General features: G+C 49.4%; 1 protein-coding gene across 1 annotated transcript in view; it reads right to left on the bottom strand.

The window, feature by feature from the left end:
- LOC132571817 (uncharacterized) overlaps nt 1–24,966 on the bottom strand; it is a 239,513-nt gene extending 214,547 nt beyond the window's left edge. The window contains 10 exon segments of the mRNA XM_060238610.1: nt 8,264–8,770; nt 10,536–10,568; nt 11,493–11,611; nt 13,213–13,235; nt 14,428–14,658; nt 22,046–22,141; nt 23,494–23,654; nt 24,701–24,754; nt 24,757–24,829; nt 24,832–24,966. Of these exon segments, the coding sequence (XP_060094593.1) occupies nt 8,264–8,770; nt 10,536–10,568; nt 11,493–11,611; nt 13,213–13,235; nt 14,428–14,658; nt 22,046–22,141; nt 23,494–23,654; nt 24,701–24,754; nt 24,757–24,829; nt 24,832–24,966 (1,432 nt within the window).
- Nucleotides 24,967–25,258: the final 292 nt, after the last annotated feature.

Raw genomic sequence — 25,258 nt, 5'->3', positions numbered from 1 at the left:
TATCATTCTTTGTGACTGTTGAGAGACTTTGTGGGGAAAATGTCAAGAATGTTCAGTGTTCCTTTAGTTCTGTTTTTGTTTAACTTTACTAAAAATGGATATTTACATGCCTGGCGTGAAAGCTTTATTGCTTCCGGTGGTTATCTTACATTGCTTATTCTCCACAGTTGCTGTGCGGTTGTGGGGAACCCAGGCCCAACTGTTTAAAAAGCATACCTCAAGCTTGGCAGCCCCACATCCTGTGCTCTTATATGCTGGACTGTGATTCTTTTAACCTGCGAAAAAACATTTCCATGGTTTTGCATGCTGATTCATGGCCCACCTGCTCTATATTAGGACTGTTTGCCATTCCATCTCACTGTCTGATGAACACTGCCCACAAAAGCTTACATTCTGAATAAAACTCTGTTGGTCTTAAAGGCGCTACTTGACTCCTGCTTTGTTCTGCTGCTTCAGACCGACACGGCTGCCCACCTGGATCTATAATCAAGCAATTGTCTTTGATGGGGGAACTCTCTAGTTCTTTTCATTGCAGAGTTATAAAGGGAGCTCTGTCAAGATGTGTAGCTGAGTTAGGCTGCCTGTTGACCTAGAATCTAGTAGCGCCTTAAAGACTAATGAAATTTGTGGCAGGGCGTGAGCTTTTGTGCGTCACTTTTGACTTTTGAAGTGAGGAGTGGCTCCTGAAAGCTTTTACCCTGCCACAAATTTCTAGAGGAGTTACTGGACTTTTGCTCTTTTCTACTGATAAAGTGAACTGTATTGGCTTTTCATTAACTGTTTATGATTCTGGAAATAAAAGGACTAGGGAGTTATTTTTTTTTTTTTTACAAAAATGAAATCTGAGAAGTTGTGCATTATTACTATAGCTGGGGTATAAATAGTTTAATATTTTGATCTAGCTGTTACCAATTTTTTAAATAGCCCTCCAATAGGAAGGGCATGACCTGGATAGCCCAGACTAGTCCAAGATCAGAAGCACATCTGGGTTGGTCCTGGTTAGTTCTTGGACGGGAGACCACCAAGGAATCACTAAGCAGCATCACTGTGCAGAGGCAGACGATGACAAACCACCTCTGTTCATCTCTTGCCTTAGGGAATGGCCTGCTCAGAGCATTAAGACGAGGAAACTGCACATGTGCAGAACTTCAGTGTAAATTAAGAAACGAGAAAACCCAGAATATTGAGTCCTGCCCATATCAGTGCCAGTGCAGAAGTCTCATTCCCTGCACCTCCCCACTGCATGTTCACAAATGACACCCACAATGTGTGTAGAATGAGGACAAGAGCACGCCAGCTCTGGCCTGCAGACCCTGCCCTCTTAGGCTTCGCAGCACCCGGAGGGGCTTTCCTTCTCTCTCCGGTAACACCCACCACCCCCACCTGATCTTTGTGCGGAATTGCCCAGTGGGAGGGTCAGGACTCCCAGCTTCCCTTCCAAGTTCTGAGGCTGTCTTGCCTCTGCAACTTCCACAGCCCCAGCCTGGCCTACCATGGGGACAGTTTAATGCTTTGGGCACCCTTGGAGGAGTAGCCGCTTGCCAATAGCCTGCCTTCTCCCCGGCATCACTTTTAAAATAGTGTGTTTGAGACAGTGGGAGGTCTGTTGGTACACAGATCCACAGCCAGCATCAAGTTATAAAATATTTCTTTAACATTTTTACAAGCATACTTTTAGCACAGCACCAAATTGAGCAAGGGATTCCAAAAGAAATGCTCTAAAGCACAAATCCTTGGCCCTCTCACAATACATGCCCTATCAGTTCTTAAAATATAGAACACGTTCATTAGCATAGACATTCTGGATTTAAACAGAGTAGCCAGTACTTTGACGCTTGTTCCAACTCCTCCACGCAAATACATGGTGAAGAGCTGCCTCCTTACGGATCTCAGCGAAGAGTTCTCATGGATGCAGCATCCCACAGAACAAAGACCTCCTTCCTCCTGCAAGGAGTTTTTCTCAGTCTTTTTCTCCACCTGCTGACCAGATCAGTGAAGCAATTCCTGCAGTCTCCAAAATTTCCCTTTCTGTACCACTCTCAAGCACATTGTTCTCCAGACCTCTGTTTCCTGCTTAGAGAAGGGAAAAAGCTTACCTGGCCCATTATCTCTCCTGCTATATCTATTAGTATTTGTATGAAGGTAAGCTGAGTTCCTTCCGGGAAGCAGATGAACTGACACGCCACCCCCACCCCACTCTCTGTTCAGAGGGAGGGGGGAGGAACCTGTTAAAATGCAAAGTGAAGGTTTGGCTCAGCTCACCCCCCCAGGAAAAAAATGTATTTCTTTGCACCTTGGCTTCATTTTTGCCTCTTCTTCTCCTTTGCTCCCCATCTTCAGTCTCTTGTCAAGTCATGAGGCTTCTTCCTTTACGATGTTACCCCCCCCCAAGCACTTCCTCTCTGCCCAAAGTTTGGTTCATGCTCTTGTCACCTCTCCCCTTGCAAACTTCTCTGCTCTCACTCTGATCTTCCAGAGTACCCCTCAAGCCCCTTTCCTTCTGCCCGGCACTCTGCTTTCCAGGGCTGGATTAACAAATAGGCCAAGTAGGCATTGGCCTAATGAGCCCCCACACCTTTAGGGGCCCTGGGCTGGTTTGTCTCTCTCTGCCTCTCCCCTGCAGCTTTGCCAAAGGGGCTTTTGAGGAGGTGCCTGCAGGAGAGATTAGGAGATAATTACCGGGGGGGGGGGGAGGTTTTGATTACCTAGGGGCCTCCACAGGATTTAATCTGGCACTGCTGCACTCCAAATCCTCCACCTATTCCCTTCATTCTCAACAAGTGACATCACTCCTTAAATCCCTCTATTTCCTGTCTGTTCGCAGATCCTGCCCTTCAAAGCCGTCCATGGTCTCCCCTCAATCTGTATGTCTCTGCTCTTATATCCAAAATCTTTTATAAACAGAAAATTGTAGGAGATGAAGAAACTTGGAACTTATTTACATTTTTAATTTACAGGTTTTTTTATTTTAAACTTTAATTTTAAAAAATTGTGAGACTAAGCAATAAAAATTGTGAGAATACTACTTGATCCTTTTAGCTGGAGGTGCCAGGGACAAGATCCTCACATGACCATTTCGACTTGATCCTTTCAGCTGGAGGTGCCAGGGACAAGATCCTCACATGACCATTTCGACTTGATCCTTTCAGCTGGAGGTGCCAGGGACAAGATCCTCACATGACCATTTCGACTTGATCCTTTCAGCTGGAGGTGCCAGGGACAAGATCCTCACATGACCATTTCGACTTGATCCTTTCAGCTGGAGGTGCCAGGGACAAGATCCTCACATGACCAGTTCTACTTGATCCTTTCAGCTGGAGGTGCCAGGGACAAGACCATGAGCATGTGAGAAAGATGCTCCGCCACTGAGCTAGGGCTCCCACCCCATGGCTGTCAAAGTAGAATAGGAAGGATGGATGGCAGCAGACCACTTCAGCAGGAGCCAATTTTTAGAAACTGTAATTGGCTCTTCTTCAGCTTTTACACGTGGTTAATTTACCCCTGCCAGGCTCTGAGGAGCACACTGCGCAGGCGCTGTCCATGTTCACATTTCCTGGGTCTGTAACAGACCTGGGGAAGGTGAAACTGGCTGGGCAGCATTTGCGCTCCATGGAGCCTTCTTCCCATTGGGGAAGGCAGACTCCAGGGAGGACACACGCTACTTGTGGGGAGAGGGGGTGCCTGGCGATGTACACTAGTCCAGGTCTACTTGGCCTACTCCCTGCTTGGCCTACTCCCATGCACCGGCCATGTTTGCATCCTCCAAGAACTCTTCCCTACCTGTTCTGCCCCTTATGCCTACAGCTGCCTCCCAAGAACACTTACATGCTACCATCTCTCTCCCTTCCCTCCTTTTCTTCGACCTCTTGGGCACAACTTCTTAGCTCCATTTCCCTGCAGAAGAATGTCTATTCTTCCAATTTCTCCCTGCTGCCACCTTCTACTCCTACTTCATGGCAAGGATTGCACTGCAAGCTCATCAGGCAGAGACCTGTTTTCCTGTACTTTGCCAAGTGCCATGCCCAAAGATAGCACTTTGAAAATAAACGTATAAAAAAGCAAGGACACGTGTCCGTTCATCTGTCACTGGCAAGCATAACATATCAGAAAAAAGGACAGGAGGCTCAGAACATCTAGAGCCAAAAATGAAGGGAATCCAGAAATCCTAGTCTGGGTAGGTCCAGAAACTCTGTTCTTCGCAAATGGACCCAAAGGGTTTATGAGGAACCAAGAAAATGGAATCAGCACAGACAGGGAGGGTGGAAAACATCTTTCCAAAACAATGGCGAATTTAACATTAACAATAGGTAAAATTATTGAGAGGGCAGTGGCGTTGCAGCTGCAGAGGTTTCTTGATGACGCTTCCGTCCTAGACCCGTGCCAGTCTGGTTTCCGGCCAGGCCATGGGACGGAGACGGTGTTGGTCGCCTTGGTGGATGACCTCCAGCGGCAACTGGATCGAGGCGGCATCGCGGTGCTGATGCTGTTAGACCTGTCGGCGGCATTTGATACAGTCGACCATCAGCTACTGACCCGTCGCCTCGCCGACATAGGGGTTAGGGGGCTGGCCTTACAATGGCTTTCCTCCTTCCTCAAGGGTCGGGGACAAAGGGTGGCGATCGGGAGCGAGCGGTCCCAGAGGCGCACACTAGACTGTGGGGTGCCCCAGGGAGCAATTCTCTCCCCGATGTTATTTAACATCTATATGCGCCCCCTTGCCCAGATTGCCCGGAGGTTTGGGCTGGGTTGCCATCAATATGCAGATGACACCCAGCTCTACCTGCTAATGGACGGCCGACCTGACTCCGCCCCAGGGAATCTGGATCAGGCATTGCAGGCTGTGGCAACGTGGCTTAGACTGAGTGGGCTGAAGTTGAACCCGACGAAGACAGAGGTCCTTTGTGTGGGCCGCGGCACTCTGGGGAAGGAAATACCTCTCCCGGTCTTTGACGGTGCGCCATTGAAAGCAGCGCACCAGGCAAAGAGTTTGGGTGTTTTACTGGAGCCTTCATTATCAATGGAGGCCCAGATAGCAGCCACTGCCAAGTCAGTGTTCTTCCATCTGAGGCGGGCAAGGCAGTTGGCCCCTTTCCTAGAGCGTCGGGACCTAGCAACAGTGATTCATGCGATGGTCACCTCAAGATTGGACTACTGTAATGCCCTCTACATGGGGCTGCTTTTGTGCCGAACCCGGAGGCTGCAGCTAGTGCAGAACGCGGCGGCTAGGTTGTTGTTAGGACTCCCGAAGTGGGAGCATATACAGCCGGGGCTATGCGGACTGCACTGGCTGCCGGTCATGTACCGGGTTCGCTACAAAGTGCTGGTCATTACCTTTAAAGCCCTATATGGCCGAGGACCGGCCTACCTGAGGGACCGTCTTTCCCCATATGAGCCCCAGAGAGCACTGAGGTCAGCCGGGAAAAATAAACTGACTACCCCTGGGCTGAAAGAAGCTAAACTTCAGAACACTCGTGCACGGGCCTTTTCCATCGCGGCCCCATGCCTATGGAATCAGCTCCCGGAGGAGGTGCGGGCCCTGCGGAGTCTTGACCAATTCCGCAGGGCCTGCAAGACCACCCTTTTTAAGCTGGCTTTTATGGACTGCTGATTTATGATGGTTAAATAAGGGACCCGCCAACATGATTCTGTTTATTGATTTGCTTTTATATAAACTGAACTGAATTGTTTTTAAATAATGTTAATTTTAATGTCTGTATACCTATTATATTGTATACCTATGTATGTTGTTAGCCGCCCTGAGCCTGCTCCGGCGGGGAGGGCAGGATATAAATAAAAAATTTATTATATTATTATTATTATAACAGCTTTCCTGACCTACCAAAGCATCTTGAGATCCAGGTGCCAATCCCAACCGCACCATGGAAGCTTCCTCGGTGACTTTGGGCCAGTCACACACTCTCACCCTAGCCTAGCTCTGAAGGTTGTTGTTGTGAGGATAAAATGGAAGGCCTATTTTTCCGCTTGTGTTCACTGTGCATGTCCATTGGGTTTTCTTTGTCGTTCTGTATTGATTTTCCTCCTTTCAGCACTCCGTTCACTTTGTGGTTGCCGTTTCCCCCAGGGTTTTCTGAGAGTGCTTTCATGAGGATTTTTCTCTTGCTTTGCTTCCAGGTCAAAGTTAAATCAAAAGCATACAGATTCCCTCAGATACCACCCCCCACAAACCTTTTTACTGCCCCCTGAAGGTCACCTCCCCCACATTGAGGTTGTTCCATCAAATCTGCACCTTCTGCCATCATCTCCCACACATTGGTACACAAATTCCATTTTCCATTTGTTTTTAAAGTTTGAAATTTTTTGGACAAGTGGCATGAGACTAGCTATGAAAGACTATCACTAGTCTCAGATCACTGAACGAAAAAACATTAATATTAGGTAGTCTTTCAGATTATTTAATTATGTCTCGTGATCATGATTACTGGTTTCCCCCCTTGTTGTTAGTCTAGTTTGGTTTTAAATTATTTGTAATCTGTTTTGTATTTACTGTTTTCTTTTATCTTGATCTTAAGACCATTGGTCAAAGAAGCTAACAAATAAAAGCAAAGGAAAAATGAAGACAATGGGAGAGGGGAGTTTAAGAAGTGCTCACGTGTATCAGGGTGAAGGCAGAAGAGGGAGTGGAAGAAGGAAGGAGAACCATCGTTCCCCCTCACCACTGCACCAATGAGGTAGGAGATGGCAGCACATTAGGCTGACACGGTGGCAGTTCAACAGTCAGCACAGCAAACAACGAGGGTAAGATAGGATTCCTTCCCTGCAAGTGTCATGGAGCCCTTACTTGTCATCACCAGATCTTCCAGAAATGTAGGTGACCTATTAGTATGAGCTGAGAGCCAGTGCATTGCAGTGTGGTAGACTTAAAGTGATGAGGCCTGAGTTCAAGTTCCTGCTCAGCTATCGGATTGCCAGCCTCCAAGTGGGGCCTGGAGATCACCCAGAATTACAGTTAATCTCCAAACAACATAAATCAGTTTCCCTCGAAAGAAGGGCCACTGAGAGGATGGCTATGGCATCATGCTCCCGCCAGTCCTTCCTCTTCCCAGACCCCACCATCCCCAGCTCTGCACTCAAAATCTTCAGGATGAAGCTCACTCACTCTTGGACTGCCTTCCCTCATGGGGGCGTGGGTAGGAGAGAAAACAGGAGCACCCAGTTCCTTGGAAACACAGAGGAGAGAAGAGGAGACTGGAGTTATACCTTCCCTTCACTCAGAGAGCCTTACAATCTCCTTTCCCTTCCCTCCCCACAACAGACACCCTGTGAGGTAGGTGGGGCTGAGAGAACTCTGACAGAACCCTTGAGGGGAACAGCTCTGACAGAGTTATGGCGACCCAGGGTCACTCCAGCAGGTGCATTTGGAGGGGTGGGGAATCAAACCTGGTTCTCCCAGATTAGAGTCCATGCATTTAACCACTACACTAAAGGAAAGCAAGATGGCTGCGTGAATGTGAAAGGGCTATAACGGTTTGAACAGAGACACAAAAACAACAGGAAGAGCAACCGCAATGCAAGCATAGCCCAGCAGGACCCTGGTTATGCAAATCCACCTCTGGATTTTTCTGTCCAACTGCAGAGTTGGGGATGGGACAAGTCAATAAATGATGGCAACCTTTATGACTTGCCCGGCAGTTATGAAATGGCTTCACCCACCTCCCCCCGCCCCCACCAAAGAAAACTGCGGAATTCAAGCAGCAGACTTTTCAACAAAACATCACTTTATAATAAACATAACATCTTTTCAATCTCTGGCATAACTGAAACACAAGTGGTATCTGAACACAGCTACCTTGGCAGGGACAGGATCTCCAGTGTCCATCAGAAAAGGCAGGCTGAACACAGGGCAAAACCTAGCAGATAGTGCCCAGTAAAGAAGAGAGGAAATCCCAAATAGTAACTGAAACATGCAGGACCTCGTCTTCCTCTGTAGGCTCTGCAGCAGTTCCTCTCTTGTGCTTGAGGAGAACGAAGGCTGGAGTGATCAAGTGGGGGGGGTGTCTGTTCAGAGCTCTCCTGTATCTTTTACAATGGGAAAGGCATTACTGTCACTTTAAGGAATAAGATACAAAGGGGGGGGGGAAGGAATGTTGGGAAATGGAGGGGAAATATTTCCATTTTACCCCAGTCAAATTTTGGTGGCTGGAGACAGGAGAGGTCTTCACAGGCCTTGAAAAAAGGAAGAATATTGAGAAATACTATTTTCTTCTTGATGGTCCTGGTGTGAAGAAAAGGTCCTAGGAAGAGATTTTGAGGTGGCCTTTTTTATACACCCAAAAGTAGGGCAAGAGAGTCTCTCCACGGAAGGAGGCTCCAGAGAACTCATAGAGAAGGGCTGCTCGGTCAGCATCAAAAAAGGCCACTCGACCCCCAGCATAGCTCAGGCATACTCGGATCCTCTTCAGCTCCCCAGTCACAGTCAGGGGAGGGTAATGTTCTTTTATATAAGCCCTGTGCATCCCTGACCACTTCCCCACAGCCCAGATCCCTTCCTCAGGAGTAAAAGTGAGGCCTCCCTTCCTCCTCACAGACTTTCTGGCCACCCCCACAATCCAGCTTTCCTCACTTCCCACAAGGACTTCCCAGAAATGGCAGCCTCCTGTGAATCCCTCACGGCCCAGCACAGCAGTATACATCTCAAATCTCTCCGGACCTCTGGGCAGAGCTTGAGGTTTTTCTCCTTCTCTCACGCTTTTCTGACCCTCAGACAGGATGAGCCATGAATGGGCTGTGTCTGGATCCAGAGTCACATTTGCTGTTGAGGGAAAATGAGACGACAAGAAATGAAACGGCATCAGCTGGGGGATTTCACCCACTGGCCTGTTTGGCTTCCTTCTCCTGCCAGTCATGGCCTCCTCCCACTAGGCTTCCCAACCCCCCGGCCTGGCAGGGGATCCTTGAATTTGCAGGCTCCTCCCCCACTCTCCAAAAATCCGGAAGCAATTGGGGGAGCGAGGGAGAACTGACAGCAACACTCCCAAGAGCTACCCAGCCTATGCTGGCTGCACCGACTACATGGGCGGAAGAGCACCACAGCGGTGGGAGCAACCCCCCCCCCCCCCGAGAGGAAATTCCGGAAGAGCAACAAGCGGTGGACAGTCCTCTTCAGGCAGCACCCCACCACGAGGAACCAGCCGCCCCGCCAGCCATGGCGGCCGCTCCAACTCCCCAAATAACCCCGAGGTCGACCAGGGAACGCAGGGCGCCAGCCTACTCGAAAGACTTTGTGTCCAGAACTAGGGGGGGAGGAGTGTTGTGTCTTGCATTTCAGTCCTGAAGTTACATCACAGCGAACGCTACAGAGGTGACCAGTGGAAGCCCACTGGTCCCCGGATGTAGCTCGCAAATACGCTCCGCCAATCACGATCTGTGGCAGGAAGTTTAACTGGCCAGGATTGGACCTGGCCAGATGGAGGGTTGTTCCGGGGTATGTATATAATCGGGACCTGGCCCGCATTTCCGCGCCTTGTGATGTACTTGTCAATAAAGCATGTTGCCTTCAACACGTCTCGTCACTCAGTACATTACAGGGGGGAGAACAGCAAGACTTCTTATGGAGCTCAGTCAAGTTCTTGCCCAGCAGCCATTCTCCCATCATTTCAATATGGCAGCAAGTAGGTGAAAAAAGGCAGTTCATCTCCTCAGAGTTCACCTTTTCTTTCATCCTTACCAACATCCGCAGAGCAAGAAGGAACTGGCTGTGGTACGGAGGGTCAGATTTTGAGAAACAAGAGTGTTCTGTAATAGGCTTGCCAATCCCCAGGTCCCAGCGGGGTTTCCCTCACTTTTGCAGGCTCCTTCCCCTCCTCCCAGTCAGCTGACCAGCGAGGGAAGTCCCGCCCCCACAGCCACCATGTGCCTTTCTACTTCTGGAGACTTGAAAGATGCTTGAAAAGACTTACATTTTAGACTGTGTGTCTGTGCCTTTAAATCCAGAAGCCAGGCTGAATGTGGGTGGGGTGAGCTGGCAGAATAACATGGTTGCTCCCAGTAGCTGTGACAGGAGCCCAGAACCTCTGTTTTACAATCTTTTCAGAGGTCGTTTGCATGGTTAGGGGTAAACTAGAACCTTGGTTTCCCCTGTTAGTCTGAAGAACTTGGAACTTCAGCAACTCATGAGTAAATTGCCCCAGTGAGACCACACAAGTGTGAAATTGCAAACTGTTTATTTTGGAGAAAGGGAGAAAGAGAGAGAGAGAGAGAGAGAGAGAGAGAGAGAGAGAATGTTTACAGGGAACATGCAGCTGCTTGGGGTGAGGAAATGAAGATTGTATTCAGGGGAACTGCACTGCTGTATTCTTATTTATTTATTTATTTATTTAATTATTTCAGGGAATAGGAAATTCTCTTGGCTCCACCCTCAAAGTCTCCCACCCCCAAAGTCCCCAGGTATTTTCTGACTGACTTGGTAACCCTCTTCTGCAGTGCTATCTCTGAGAACACCAAGCAGAAGAACACAAATTGTAAGGTGAAGCTTTTTAGTTTAGAAACAATTGATACGTTTATGAAGAAAAATGTACCTTTCTGCAGATGAAGTCCAGAATCCAGAGTGTCTGAGAAAGCAAAGGAACAGAAAGTGAGTGGCAGACCTTTCCACTTATCATAAATCTTGGGACAAAAATATCAGCATGGGGAGGGAAGGCAGCATGATATAGCCCAACATTATCAAATCTTGGAAGCTGGGTTGGTACTTAGATAGGAAACTAAAGAAGACTCTGCAGAGGAAGGAAACAGCAAACTGTCTCTGTTTCTCACTTGCCTTGAACACCTCTTGGTGGGGTCGCCAGAAGTCATTTCTGACTTGATGGCGCATAAGTACATATTCCTTATGAGTTACAGCTAAGGGGTCAAGTAGAAGCTATTTCGGGGTGGGGGGGAGGGGACTGTGTACAAATATTCAAATCTGCTTTCACAAGTCACTGGAGTTACTTGAGATTCATGTCATAGAAAGTATCCTAAGGACTGCAGCCCAAGGGTCCAATCTGGCTAAATTTAGGACGTTTCTAGACACAGGTTCTGCAGTGCCATCCTGAGCAGAGTTACACCCTTCAAACTCATTGATTTAAATGGGCATTTGACTTTACTTTAAAGACAGCATTGTAAAGAGAAGGAGTGTCCCTGAAATTGATCCAGTGGCTGTCTTCATTAAATGCAGATGCCCTGAAGGGCAGTTTCCCTCCTCCTTCCTATCATTTCAGGTGCTTGCTTGACCATCTACCTCACCATGTGCCCTTGCATGGTCACAGTAATGATCAGAGATCAACACAGAATAACATCGAGAAGTCCATGTAATGCAATTCTGAGCTGAAGTTATGGCAGAATTCTCATCAGAAATCTTTCCATGGTGAACTAAAATGGCCTTCTGAACTGATACATAAACTCCCCACGTTCCTGGGTCTGTTAACGATATAACCATCCTGGAACATCAGGCCCACTCTAATGTCCAGTTTGAAACTCTTGCAGTGTTTCTTCATTACCTTTGAATTGCCTCTTGATGACCTCCAAAGGGGGACTGAAATATGAGAAGTACCAGATGTGCCACTTCAGGGCAAGTGGAAAATCCACTGGATTCTCAAATGACTCCTTTTCTTCATACCTGGAGAAAATCCAATAAAGATGCTATCCATCCAATTCAGAATCTCCCGTCCCAATGGATTAAAGAAGTAGAAGGAACTGCCAGAAAGCCAAGAGAGACCCAGGCTGATGTTGAAAACACTGAAGGATTGGGGGAGGGGGGCTTTTGGACAGGCCTGTAGCCATGGGGGGCCTGCCCCTCCACACAACCCCACCCTCCACCTATATGGCCCCTCCTGGTGACCCGGCTCTCCCCGGTGCTTTCGCGGCACCCGCTCTCTCTGTGGCTGCTGCTCTGGCAGCCGCTGATCTCCCCACCACTCTGGTGCCTCCCCCCTCCCTCCCACCAACACACAGGAAAAGCAGCGCAGAGGCCAGCAGCTGCCTCCTCCCCACTCCCTCCGGATTGCTGCTTTTCCCGCTGATCAGGTGATGGGGGGAGGCTGCGGCTTTGAAAGAGTCCCGCTTTTCCAGGGCTTCGGTCTGTCGGTGGGTGGGAGGGAAGGGGGAGGCACTCCGGAGGGGAGCGGGGCTGCCAGAGTGGTGGGCCCCTCCATCTGAAATTTAATTCGGTGGGACCCCCCACCTAAAATTTTCTGGCTATGGGCCCGCCTGTGGAGAGAAATGTTCACCTCAGTGTAGCTCCTGCTTTGTTAAGAACTGGACCTGGGTTCCACACAGCAACTGCAGAGAACGGCTACCACAAAACAATACAGCTGGTTTGTGCACTAAATAGCACTGCAGAAATTAACTGTCCATTTTTCCTGCTCCTTGTGCTGCGTTTTGTGCATGTGGAACAACAAAAACAGGGAAGTGCCCTGCCCAACTCTGCCTTGGCATGAAACAAATGGCATGAGGAAGAGAAGGCAGGAGCCCTCCCTCTCCCAGAGGGGCATTTGAGGCCTAAACAGGGTCTGCTTTCTTTTTTTAGAGCCATTTGCTGCAGGTGGCATGTGACCCTGTGGAGCCCAGGCCAAACTATTTTTTTAAAAAGCAAATGTCTGGTTTGGCCCTAAGAACTGCAACCCCAAATCCCCTGCTCCTGTCTGTCTCGCAAATGTCCAGGTAAAGAACAAGAAAGCTAGTGAGGGTTCTGGACAAGGACTATCCCGGCTGTCTGTCTGTCTGTCCCTCTCTCCCCCCTACCCCTGACATGAAAAAGGCCTAAAAATAGATGAGGGAATGACTGCTGTTCCTGCTCCCTGCAGTACTGAATGAAGGACACATTCACAATGTGGAAACAGCCGTGGCCAATCTGCTGCTACCATTACAGAAGGATCTTTATAAAGTGACTGAGGGTAAGCTGCGGCAGCCGTTTTGTGGCTGACATCATCTCCTGTGGCAGCATCCTTCACACCATGTCAGCATTCCAAAGCTGCCGGCAGCCTCAAAAAGGCTGGAGACCCTTGTTCTAGAGGTGCACATCTAGGTGCCAACCCAGACCACCCACCATTTCACTACACAATTTCCTGCTGACGAGGCTCTGTGTATAAGCCGTTTGCCACTGAAAGATGGATGGAGATCTGATTTGGCTCTGAGTCAAGATGCTGAAGGACTGTGTTCTTCACAGGCTACTCAGTCCAATCCCAACATTATGAAGGTTAATGCTAAAGGCCTACTTACTTCTGCAAGGTGCTTCTGGCATCCTGAGAAAAAATGGCAGAGAGAAAAAGAAAAGAAGATATTGGATTTATATCCCGCCCTCCACTCAGAGTCTCAGAGCGGTCACAATCTCCTTTACCTTCCTCCCCCACAAAAGTCACCCTATGAGGTGGGTGGAGCTGAAAGGGCTCCCACAGCAGCTGCCCTTTCAAGGACAACCTCTGCCAGGGCTATGGCTAACCCAAGGCCATTCCAGCTGCAGCAAGTGGAGGAGTGGGGAATCAAACCCGGTTTTCCCAGATAAGAGTCCACACACTAAACCACTACAACAAACTGGCTCTCAGTGCTTGCTAAGAGACCTCAGTGCTTGCTAAAAGATCATACCAGGAAGACCTCTCTGGAAGATTCTACCCTATGGCATTTTGCTTGTGTCCAGCTAGCAGACTTCACTCAAAGACTGGCATAGATCTTCATAAAGTGGAAGAAAAATCTCTGTGAGGTTAATACGACCAGACAAAGTGGAGCCATTCTGGAGCGGTGTGATCTGCTCTGATCACTTAACAACGATAGTGTTCACAGAGATTTTTCTTCACATGGAAGGCTGGAAGACTGTGTACCCCTTCTGGCCACCTGCAGATGCAAAGGCATTCCTAGCAACGTTTCTTCCATCAGCCTTGCATCACTGCAAGACTTCCTCCCTTTTCCCTGCTACATTGCTGAGCCAGCTTGCAGGAGTTTCCCTGCAAGATGGCTCAACAACAAAAGGGAAGGGAGGGTCTAGCCATCAATGCCATCGTATCTGCACAGATGTGAAGGGCAGGCAGAAGCAAGCTCAGCGGTGGCAGGAACAGGTGTGCAGATGCCATTCCTGTAACCACCTGTTGTTGCTGTTGTGTGTCTGTGTGCATTTGGAGCGCACATCTGTGAGCCGCCACTATAACCCACGTTCCCTGCCCCACAGACATCCTCCTTTTAAAATGTACTGTGAAAAACCTTGCATGGAATCCTAACTCCAGGGGTGGGTAGGTTTCACAGAGCCCCTGCTTTTGTCCAGTCTGCCCCTGGCTGGAGATGTAAAAGGACAGAGAGGAAAACAGCTCACATGCAGAGATGAATACTTCCTAGCAGCATAAACTGGCCTTGTTTGCTTTTCTGCTGAGCAAAGGAGGCACAGAGAAGATTTGGAGCCAGCCTTTTCCCCTAGGGGACCCTGCCTGTTCCTGCCACCCCCCTCACCTGCAGGAGATCACTGGCTGGCAGCTGACACTTCTCTTCCATCTCCCGGATGAGGCTTTCGAGAGAGGAGAGGGCCTCAGAGAGTTCGGCCAGGTGCTGGTCCCTTTTCTTTGCCACCTCCATCTCCACCTCTTCCATCTGGGCCAGCAAAAGCTTCTCTTGTTCCTCCAGAAACATGTGCAGTTGCCTGAACTTTGCTACTGCCTCTTGCTTCTCTCCTTGGGTTTGTTTCTGAAATGGAAAGAGAAGAAAATCGGTCCAGTGCCAGGAACACAGCTGGTCTCTGCAGTGGGAAGAGCCTCTTATGAGAAGAGCACTTTGGCCTTTCAGAGATCACAATTAACATTCAGCAGGGAAAGCGGAAGATCCACCAGGCCCAGCCTCAGGGCCAAAGAACACAAGGATCTCCCTCCAACTCCTGGAGGGGTTCTTTCAGCCACAGAAGATTCAGTCTGCAGCAGAAGACCCAGAGAAAAGAAGGGGGGGGGGGCTTGAGTCCATTTGTTCCCCCACTAGAACACCCTTCATAGGTTGACTCCCCCAATCCATATTAGGGGATGATATACCGTACTATTTGAGTAGAAACCCCACTGGGGGCAAAAGAGCACAGAAGCCCCTTCACCTTGCTTCGTCTTCCAATGTAAACTGCAGCTTCCCTGGCTGCATTCTGGGCAAGGAAAAATTGCAGGGGAGGGGGGAACTACACACTACTCAGTATCCCAGGTACTTTCCCCACCTTAGAATCTGCAGTGGTTTAACCCCACTTGGCCCAATTCAGCATCGCTGGGCTACCTATCAACATTTGCAGCAAGCATGAGGAGGAGGCAGAGACTCCTTCGAGGTTGCTTGCTGGTGCATTTACACATATGGGGCCTGAACACGTATGTTCTTCTGCCTGTGATTCTCTCTACAGCAAAGAGTGCCTTGGAAAGTCAACTGATGCTGCTCAAAACAAAACATCTAGGGCACTGGAGGGCAGGCAGCTCCCGAGGCACAAGAGCGTGCAGTTCCACAGCATCCCCAGACTCACCACCCAGGTAATACCTCTGCTTAGAATTGCAATGTTACACCTGCCTAAGAGCTGCCTTTGGGGCCTGTTCTGCTGAATACGGACCAGGCTGTGCATCTAGGGATGCCAGCCTCCAGGTGGGGCCTGGGGATCCCCTGGAATTGCTCATTTCCAGACTACAGAGATTGGTTCCCCTGGAGAAAACATGCTTTGGTGGGTGAATTCTGGTTTTAAACAATTTTATTGATAGCATATGGTAACAATATCCATTTCTATCATCTCTATCCCTAACCCATATGATATTTTCTAATCCCCCCTCCCTCCGTTACTAGACTCCCGCCGAAGTTATATACTTAAAGTTCACTTATAAAGGTACCTTTAACTATAACAATCTAAATTCATATTCTACCTTTTCTAATACTCATTATTAAAAAATTGTCCAATGTCTTTTTACGTTCCATTCTTTCTCTACATAACCTCTAAATTTCTTCCACTCCCTTTTAAACACTTCCAAATCATAGTCTCTTAGAATTCTTGTTAGTTTATCCATCTCACTCCACGATAAAACTTTCACAATCCAATCCCATTTCTCTTGCATTTTTTCTTGCGTCCACAACTGCACATACAATGTCCTAGCAGCTGAGAGCAAGTACCAAATTAAAGTTCTATCTTCTTTTGGAAATTTTTCCATTTGTAATCCCAACAGAAAAGTCTCTGCTACTTTCTTGAAGTCATATCTCAGAATCTTAGATATTTCTTGTTGTATCATCTGCCAGAACTTTTTCGCTCTTTCACATGTCCACCACATATGATAAAAAGAACCTTCATGTTTCTTACATTTCCAACATCTATCTGACATCTTTTTACTCATCTTTGCCAATTTTTTAGGAGTCATATACCACCTATCTCTCTCTCGGCTTGGCTTCGCGAACGAAGATTTAAGAAGGGTGCAATAGTCCACGTCTGCTGCAGGCTCGCTGGTGGCTGACAAGACCAATGCGGGACAGGCAGGTCCGGCCACAGTGGCTGCAGGGAAAAGTCTGATTTAGGGTTGGTGCTGTAGCAGTGCGATTCTTCCTCAATCTCCTTTTGTCCTCAAGACCAGCTATGCGTGCGTTCTCAAAAGAAGAGACAGCCTGGTGGATGGTGTGCCTCCATGCTTTGCGATCTGAGGCTAGGTCAGACCACTGGTGATGGTTGATGCGACAGGTGCCAAGGGATTTCTTCAAGGAGTCCTTGTACCTCTTCTTTGGTGCCCCTCTATTTCGATGGCCGGTGGAGAGTTCGCCATACAGGGCAATCTTGGGAAGGCGGTGGTTTTCCATCCTAGAAATATGCCCTGCCCAGCGCAGCTGCGTCTTCAACAGCAGTGCCTCGATGCTGGTAACCTCTGCCCGCTTGAGAACTTCAGTGTTGGTCACAAAGTCACTCCAGTGGATGTTGAGGATGGTGCGAAGGCAGCGCTGATGAAAGCGCTCAAGGAGTCGCAGGTGCTGACGGTATAAAACCCACGATTCGGAGCCGTAGATGAGGGTTGTCATCACAACCGCTTTGTAAACATTGATCTTTGTGCCTTTTTTCAGATGCTTGTTGCTCCACACTCTTTTGTGCAGTCGGCCAAAGGCACGGTTTGCCTTTGCCAGCCTGTTGTCAATCTCCTTGTCCATCTTAGCATCTGAGGAGATGATGCACCCCAGATAGCTGAACTGCTGGACTGTCTTCAGAATTGATTCACCCACAGTGATGCAGGGAGGGTGATAATCTTCCTGGGGTGCAGGCTGGTGGAGAACTTCTGTCTTCTTCAGACTAACTTCTAGGCCGAATAGCTTGGCAGCCTCTGCAAAGCAGGACGTCATATGCTGCAGAGCTGATACCGAGTGGGAGACGAGTGCAGCATCATCAGCAAACAGTAGCTCTCGGATGAGTTTTTCCATTGTCTTGGAGTGGGCCTTTAGTCGCCTCAGGTTGAACAGGCTGCCATCGGTGCGATAGCGGATGTAGACACCATCGTCATCATCTAGATCTACTGCGGCTCTTTGAAGCATCATGCTAAAGAAGATCGTAAAGAGAGTTGGCGCGAGAACGCAGCCTTGCTTTACACCTGTGCCTATTGGGAAGGTCTCCGAGAGGTCGTTGCAGTGTCTGACTTGGCCTCGCTGGTCTTCGTGTAGCTGGATGATCATGCTGAGGAACCTTGGGGGACATCCTAAATGTTCCAAGATTTGCCACAGGGTGGGGTGGGGGGGTGGGCTCCCTCTGGGTATCCTACCCCCCCAGGGAAAGTGTATGCGCAATACATAGCCTCTCCTCTCCCGGTGTAGTGAATGCCGCGTGGTCACTGTCTGGCTATGCCTGGCAGATGGTCACTGCAATGGCCTCTCCTGCATTACTGCATCCGTAGCAACACCTTCTCGCTGGTCCCCCCCGTTTTTCACAGAGTTTGCTACGTCATGGTGCGACCGAATTGTCCGGCGGTATAACCGGATGGGCAGGCTGGGCCCACCAACCTTGCCAGCCTAAGAGAAGGAAAACTCTAACATCAAACCCGGGCAGATAGAGCTCGTTAATGTAACACCTACCACCTGGAGGACTCGCTGCCGGCGTCCCGGCTTATTGGGCCATGGCAGATGACCCCCAGGTGAAAGGGTGGAGCCAGTACCGCGCACACTGGGCTTCACCTAAAAAATTCCTCTGCGCAGGCCTGAAGGGCATATCCACATACACAACCCACAACGCATCAAGTCCTGTAGCGATGGGCAAGGGGCGAAACGGCAGGTGGAAGGGGCCACTGGAAGCCGCAGTCCCGATCCTGCATGTAGGCGGTTCAGGGTATTGGTCGCCTGATGCTAACCCGGAGACGAAAGCATTTTTCGGCAGCACCCTGAACGACCAAGCAGCCTTATCTAGGGACAGCACTGCTTGCTCCACACGGAGAGGGGCCTAGAAAAGGTGGCCTAAACAAAGCTCGTCTCCTCCACCCCAGTTGGCTAGCCACGGTCAATGGGCATCCTTACTTGCGGTCAAAAAATAACAACAAAGAAAAGGCATGCACCTGCCTCACAAAGTGTGCAAAGACTAAAGCTTGCGTGTTGGAACATCAGAACCATGCTTGACACAGTAGACAGTGGTCGCCCTGAACGACGCTCTGCTCTAGTTGCCCACGAACTTCTCAGGTTGAATATCGACATAGCAGCTCTCAGTGAGGTCCGTTTCCCTGAGGAAGGTAGTCTTCAAGAACACGGTGCTGGCTATACCCTCTACTGGTCAGGTAAGTCAAAGGCTGAGAGCCGCCTTTCTGGCGTTGGCTTCATGGTCAAGAACTCCATTGCCTCCAAACTCGAAAACCTGCCAACAGGTCACTCAGATCGCATCATGTCCATGCGCCTCCCACTTCAAAACAAGCAGCATGCAACACTCTTCAGTGTGTATGCCCCAACCCTTCAAGCAGATCCTGCAGAAAAGAACAAGTTCTATGCTCCTCGTACGGAAGACCCCTACAGAGGACAAGGTGATCATCCTTGGCGACTTCAATGCCAGAGTAGGTAAAGACTCGGAAGCCTGGAAAGGAGTACTTGGCAAACACGGCATTGGCAACTGCAATGACAACGGGCGCCTCCTGCTAGAATTCTGCATGGAGCACCAGCTCACCATCACCAACACTATCTTCCAGCAGAAGAACAGTCTGAAGACAACCTGGATGCACCCACGGTCCAAGCACTGGCACCTTATCGACTACATTCTGGTGCGCCAGAGAGACCTTCAAGATGTCTTACACACCCGAGTAATGCCCAGTGCAGAATGTCATACGGATCGTCTTGTACGCAGCAATCTCCGTCTTCACTTTAAACCCACACCCAGGAGAGGAGGTATCCCTCGGAGGAAGTTTCAGGTTGGCAGTCTCCAGTCAGCCGAAGTTAACGCTGCCTTCCAGGCAAAACTCCAGTCAAGAATTGAGGACCCCAGTTGCCCCACAGACCCTTCTCCAGAAGCACTCTGGGAACACCTAAAAACTACCGTCCTGCAGATCTCTGAAGAAGTCCTCGGGTTCTCCACAAGGAAGAACAAGGACTGGTTTGATGAGAACAATCAAGAGATCCAAGATTTACTGGCGAAAAAGAGATCTGCCTACCAAGCACATCTTGCTCAGCCCTCCTGTCCTGGGAAAAAAGCAACCTTTCGCGCTGCATGTAGCAACCTCCAGTGCAAGCTTCGAGACATTCAGAACGAGTGGTGGACCAAGCTTGCAGAGAGAACCCAGCTGTGTGCAGACACTGGTGATTTAAGAGGGTTCTACGAAGCCCTGAAGGCAGAATATGGTCCATCATATCAGACTCAGAGTCCCTTGCGTAGTGCAGACGGCCAAGTGCTCCTCACAGACAAGGCATCCATATTGAACCGGTGGTCGGAGTATTTTCAGGTTCTCTTCAGTGCCAACCGCGTAGTTCAAGATTCAGCAATTCACCTCACCCCACTTCAACCAGTGAAAACAGAGTTGGATGAGATCCCCACCCTAGAAGAGACTGTTAAAGCCATCAAGCAACTGAAAAGTGGCAAGGCAGCAGGAGTTGATGGAATTCCACCAGAGATCTGGAAGCATGGGGGCACAGTACTACATAGCTCACTTCACAAAGTACTTGTCACCTGCTGGGAACAAGGCAAATTACCACAGGACTTTCGCGATGCAATCATCATCACCCTATACAAAAACAAAGGCGAAAAGTCAGACTGCTCCAACTACCGGGGGATAACCCTGCTCTCCATCGCAGGCAAAATCCTTGCCAGAATACTCCTGAACAGACTGGTGCCCGCCATTGCAGAAGAACTCCTCCCAGAGAGCCAGTGCGGCTTCAGAGCTAACAGGAGCACCACCGACATGGTATTTGTTCTCAGGCAGCTCCAAGAGAAATGCAGGGAACAGAACAAGGCTCTGTATGTGACTTTTGTCGACCTTACCAAAGCTTTCGATACCGTTAGCATACCACCTATACATCATCTTAAAACAATTCTTTTTAATACTCTTGACATGTTGATATTCTCATAGAGTTCTTCCAAAGATATTCCCATGTACCCATCTGTATTTCCTTGATTGCATTAATCCCCCATTTAATCATTTGAGATTTTACTACTTCTTCTTCTGAAGACCATTTCAACAATAACTTATATATTTTCGATATTAATTTTTCATTATCTCCAAGCAGAACCTTTTCCATTTCTGTTGGTTTGCGTCTAATTCCTTCAGATTTAATATCATTTCCCATCAAACTTTTTATTTGTTGCATTTGAAACCAGTCATACTTGTTGTTCAGCTCTTCAGCAGATTTTAATTCAACTTTATCACCTTGGATCTTTAGTAATTGATTATATGACAACCCTCTCTCTTCATCAGATTCAACCGTTATTTTTATTACTTCTGCTGGTACTATCCATAACGGCTTTCTTTCATCACCATATTTCTTGTACTTTATCCATGTATTTAACAAATTATTTCTGATATAATGGTGAGAAAAAAACCATCCATCTTTTTTTCCCCATAGTACATATAAGCATGCCAACCGAATCTGTTTCCATGAGCTTCTAGGAATGAGCTGGAGGGTGAATTCTATGGCCCTGTGTCAGTTTTGGATTAACCATTAAGCAAAAGAAATACACGCCTAGGGTACCAAGGGAAGGGGACACCCCACAGATTTTTCTCATAACTCTCATGCCCTTAACTTTTTCACTGGTGCACTCAGAGCCGGCCATAGGGCGCATGAGTGCCCCAGGCAGCCTCACTGCCCGCCGCCCTCCCGCGCTATGGCCCCAATTTTAACACCTGGGTGAAGCATGAAGCACTGCGCTCCTGGGTCTCTTTCAAGGCCGCCCCCCGCCATTCAGCTGATTGGCGGGTAAAACAACACTGAGGCAGAAAGGACGAGGACCCACTGAAAAAGCAGCCGCCACCGCTGCTCCTCCCCACTTCCTCCCCACACTATCCAGGGAGGAAGTGAGTAGGCAGTAGCCAGCAGCAGCCGCCTTTTCAGCGGCTCCTCATCCTTCCTGCCGCCACTGCCCAACGCTGATCCTGGTGAGCAGCCAGCCTCTACGCTGCTTTACCCGCCAACCAGCTAATTGGCGGGGGCAGCAACCTTGAAAGAACCCCTGGAAAGCGGCGCTTCACCGGGGCATTAAAACTGGGAGGGAGGAAGGGGAGGCAAATAGGAATTTGTCTAGGGGGCAGGAGCGAGGGCCGATTTTGGGGCCCCCACCCTACCAGCACCCTAGGCAAATGCTTAGTTTGCCTAGTGGGCAGGCCGGCCCTGGGTGCACTCAACTGCTAGTTAGTGCTAAACAAATACAAATAATATAGCAAATATAAATTAAACTTAATATACTTGTGAGGTCTGGCCTGGGGATGGAGTAAAAATCTGAATTTTTAATCTCTTATTTCACCTTCAGTACTTACTGAGTCTCAACGTTTTGTCAGTTAAGTAATGGAAAGGCAGTGGGGCAACGTTGTTGGGCTGTGATTAGGGCAACTCCACTTCCCAACTGAAGGGGAGGGGGCGGCCTTGTGAGCTGATATTTCTGCTCTTTGGACTCTGTTCATTCCCCAGCCACAGTGACACTTACAAGCAAGTCTTGGCTTTCCCTCTCAATGTCTCCTTTATACGCCACAATTCTCTCTCTCTCCTTCTTCAGAATCTCCAGACAGTTGCAGAACTGATCCTGCGGGGGGAGGGGGGGCAAAATTGAAATGCATTCTTTTTTAAAGGTTTACTCCATTCTCTTCCCTCCTGCCCACTACTACACACACATTTACACACACGTGCCCCAGCTACGGGTTGGATATTTTTTACATTAAAAACAATTATTTGTAGTCAATATATCACTAAATTGTGTTAACACTCCAGCAATCTGTCAAGTATTGCTTACTGTAAAGAGAAATGGCAAAAACCTCAGTGGTGAGGGATGGTAGTGAAAATCAATACCTTCCAGGGCTGGTGCACCCACTAGGCAAACTAAATGGTCACCTAGGGTGCCAGCAGGATGGGGGTACCGAATTCGGCCTTCCCCCCTCCCCCCAGACAAACACCTAGTTTGCCCCCTCCCTTTGCTGTGGAGGGGGGACAGCAGATCACCAGTCTGCCTAGGGTGCCATGGGCCGTCGAGTTGGCGCTGATACTTCCCACACTTCCTCAAAAACCTCTTTTGATACGATCTTTAAAGAATGATCCAAATCAGGTTTGAGAAAAAACTGTAGCAGATCTGCAGAAAACTGAGAAGATGAGTGGAAACACCACAGTGTTGCACCAAACTAAAACCCCCTGCAATTTCAGAGGGGGCTGAATGCAGCAAGAATTCTGGATAGAAATAACCACAGTTGCAGGAAGCGGGGGGGGGGGGGAGTCCTTGCAGTGCCACAATGCAGCGGGAGGGCTGGGGCTCAGTGGCAGAGCATCTGCTTGGCTAGCAGAAGACCCTGGGTTCATTCTCTTTGCATCTCCACTTGAAATGGTAGCCATTGATGTGAAAGACCTCCGGCTGAGTCCTTGGAGAAGCACAACTAGTCAGAGTGGGCCTGGACATGTGTAGCTTTCCTACCCCACCCCCACCCCACCCCCACCCCACCCCCAGTGCTGTCCTTCTGATTTGAACTGCTTCTTCACAGCTAGGATGTGCAAATGAGAGACAAGGTTCCAAACCTGCACACATTCTCTCCCAGCCCCCAGGCAAAGAGCAACTCCAGGACAGCAGATGACATTGGGAAAGCAGTGTGTGTATGTGGGGGGGGGGGATTTAAACAGGGAGTTAGGCAGCTGCCCCTTCCTTGCTCTGTCACACAATCATCTGACTAGAGGGCAACACAGCCTGACAGGAAATGAACTCATCTCCCCATATCACCCCATGTCGGCCTCAGCAGTGGGCAGGAAGCAATGCACTGGGGAGACACCAGGCCAGGAAGGAGGCAGCAAAGAGGTGTTGTGACTCCCCAATTTAGGCCCAGAGGCCAGGGCACAAATTGGAGGGAGTTTCCCCGCAAAGAGATCCCACCAACCTCCACCTTTTGGCTGTCCTACCTTGTACTCTTGGGAGGCCTCCTCAAGAGGAAGGACTTCGTGATCTCTGTGCTCCTTGGATCGGTCACAGACCACGCAGATGAGGGCTTCATCGTCCTTGCAGAAGAGCTTCAGGGGCTCCTGGTGCTTCTGGCAAACTCTCCCTTTTCCAGCTGCCACTGCTGCCTGCTGCCCAAAACCAAGACACAGGATTTGTTTCATTTTTTCCTCTCCCCCAGGACAGTTTCTCTCTGTGTAATGACTGGATATAGCTAGTGCCTTGTTCAGTTAAAAAATAACACCCACATCCTCCCATCTGAACCCTCTGGATTATGGTTCTCAGTTGCAGTTTGGGGAGGGGAGAGGCACTTTCTCGATGTGAGGGATCTAGAGGTGCCGCTGTCAAGAAAGTGGCCTTTCTCCAAGCCATTTCTTGGCCTTTCAGATTTTGGCTCAGGGTTGGGGCCTAGTAAGTGACGGAAGGCCCCTATCAGGGAAACAAGTGTCCCGATGGCTTGCAGTTCAGAGAGAGATCAGGGATGAGAAGGCCACAGATCATGGAACCTTCAACCCAATGGGAGATTGGTAATCCCACCCCCTCATTCGCACAAGGAACCTCTGTGTGTGTGTGTGTGTGTGTGTGTGTGTGTGTGTAAAAGCTTGCTTGGACTGTTGGCACACACAAGCTGAAGAACGTGTTGCATGTCTAAGCAATGCCCAAGATTGGCCAAACGGGATCAGGCCAGCTGAGAGCAGTCTGGTCATCCTTTGGACTAGGTTGGGTGTTGTGGTCAGAATACTCGACTCTTGGATCTGAAACTCACAGGGAATTTGGCAATCCCACCCCCTCATTTGCACAAGGAACCTGGGAAGGGGAAGGTGAGAGCTTGCTGGGACTGTGGCCACACATGTGAAGGACAAAAATTACATTAAGACCTGAGAATCTCCTGTCTGCAGACTGGCAGCCCCTCCCTGCGAGCGTAGTCGCTACAATAAGTTAGCCTCGTAGCAGAATGGCAAACAAAGAACAATTCACTTGTGCATTCTTTCAAGTTTCTGGAAGCTGCTTCTCAGGGGAAAGGGGCGTAAGAAATTCACATGCCATTAGGCAGGTGCTTACAAATAACAAGCCATAATTAATGGGGCGTGGTTATTAGATCAGGGGCTGGACCACTGACCACGCAGAGGGAGGCTTCCTCCTCCTCCTCGCGGACTCCCCCCTTCGCACCGGCCTCTTGCAGAGCGACTCTCTCGGCTATTTCCACAAAGTTGGCCAGCTGCTGTTGGGGCGGAGGCTGCTTGGCTGAGCCCTTCCTCTGCACTGGGGGCAGGCAGGCTCGGTGGCCCCCGACCGCTCCCCCAGCTGCGGGTCAGGCAGCCTCGGCAGAAACTGTGGCCACACTCGGCAATCATGACAGGGTCGTTGAAATAGTCCAGGCAGATGGAGCAAGAGGCTTCCTCGCAGAGGTCGTGCAGGGGATCCCCGGCTGCCATGGCAGCCGCCTCCGCCAAGCGAGAGGAGAGACGAAGAGAGCTACTTTCGCTTTCCCAAAGAAGCGACGGGGTGTTTCCTTTCCTGGGAATCAGCTCTCTGCCGGCGCCCAATCAGCGGCCGAAGACGAACCGGCGCCAAGAAAGAGAGTGGCGGGAAGGCAGCCCTTGGCAGGGAATTCGGTCCTGATGGGGAGCAAAAGTCTGAGTTCAGCTCAGACTTCATTTGGAGCAGGCTTCATTTGGAGCTCACAGGAGCCCCGCTCCGGAACCTCTGAATTGTATCCTGCTCTTT

Source organism: Heteronotia binoei, chromosome 5, assembly GCF_032191835.1.
Source record: "Heteronotia binoei isolate CCM8104 ecotype False Entrance Well chromosome 5, APGP_CSIRO_Hbin_v1, whole genome shotgun sequence".
Lineage (NCBI taxonomy): Eukaryota > Metazoa > Chordata > Lepidosauria > Squamata > Gekkonidae > Heteronotia > Heteronotia binoei.
Note: the sequence above shows the minus strand (reverse complement) of the source record. Positions and strands in the feature narration are given on the sequence as shown.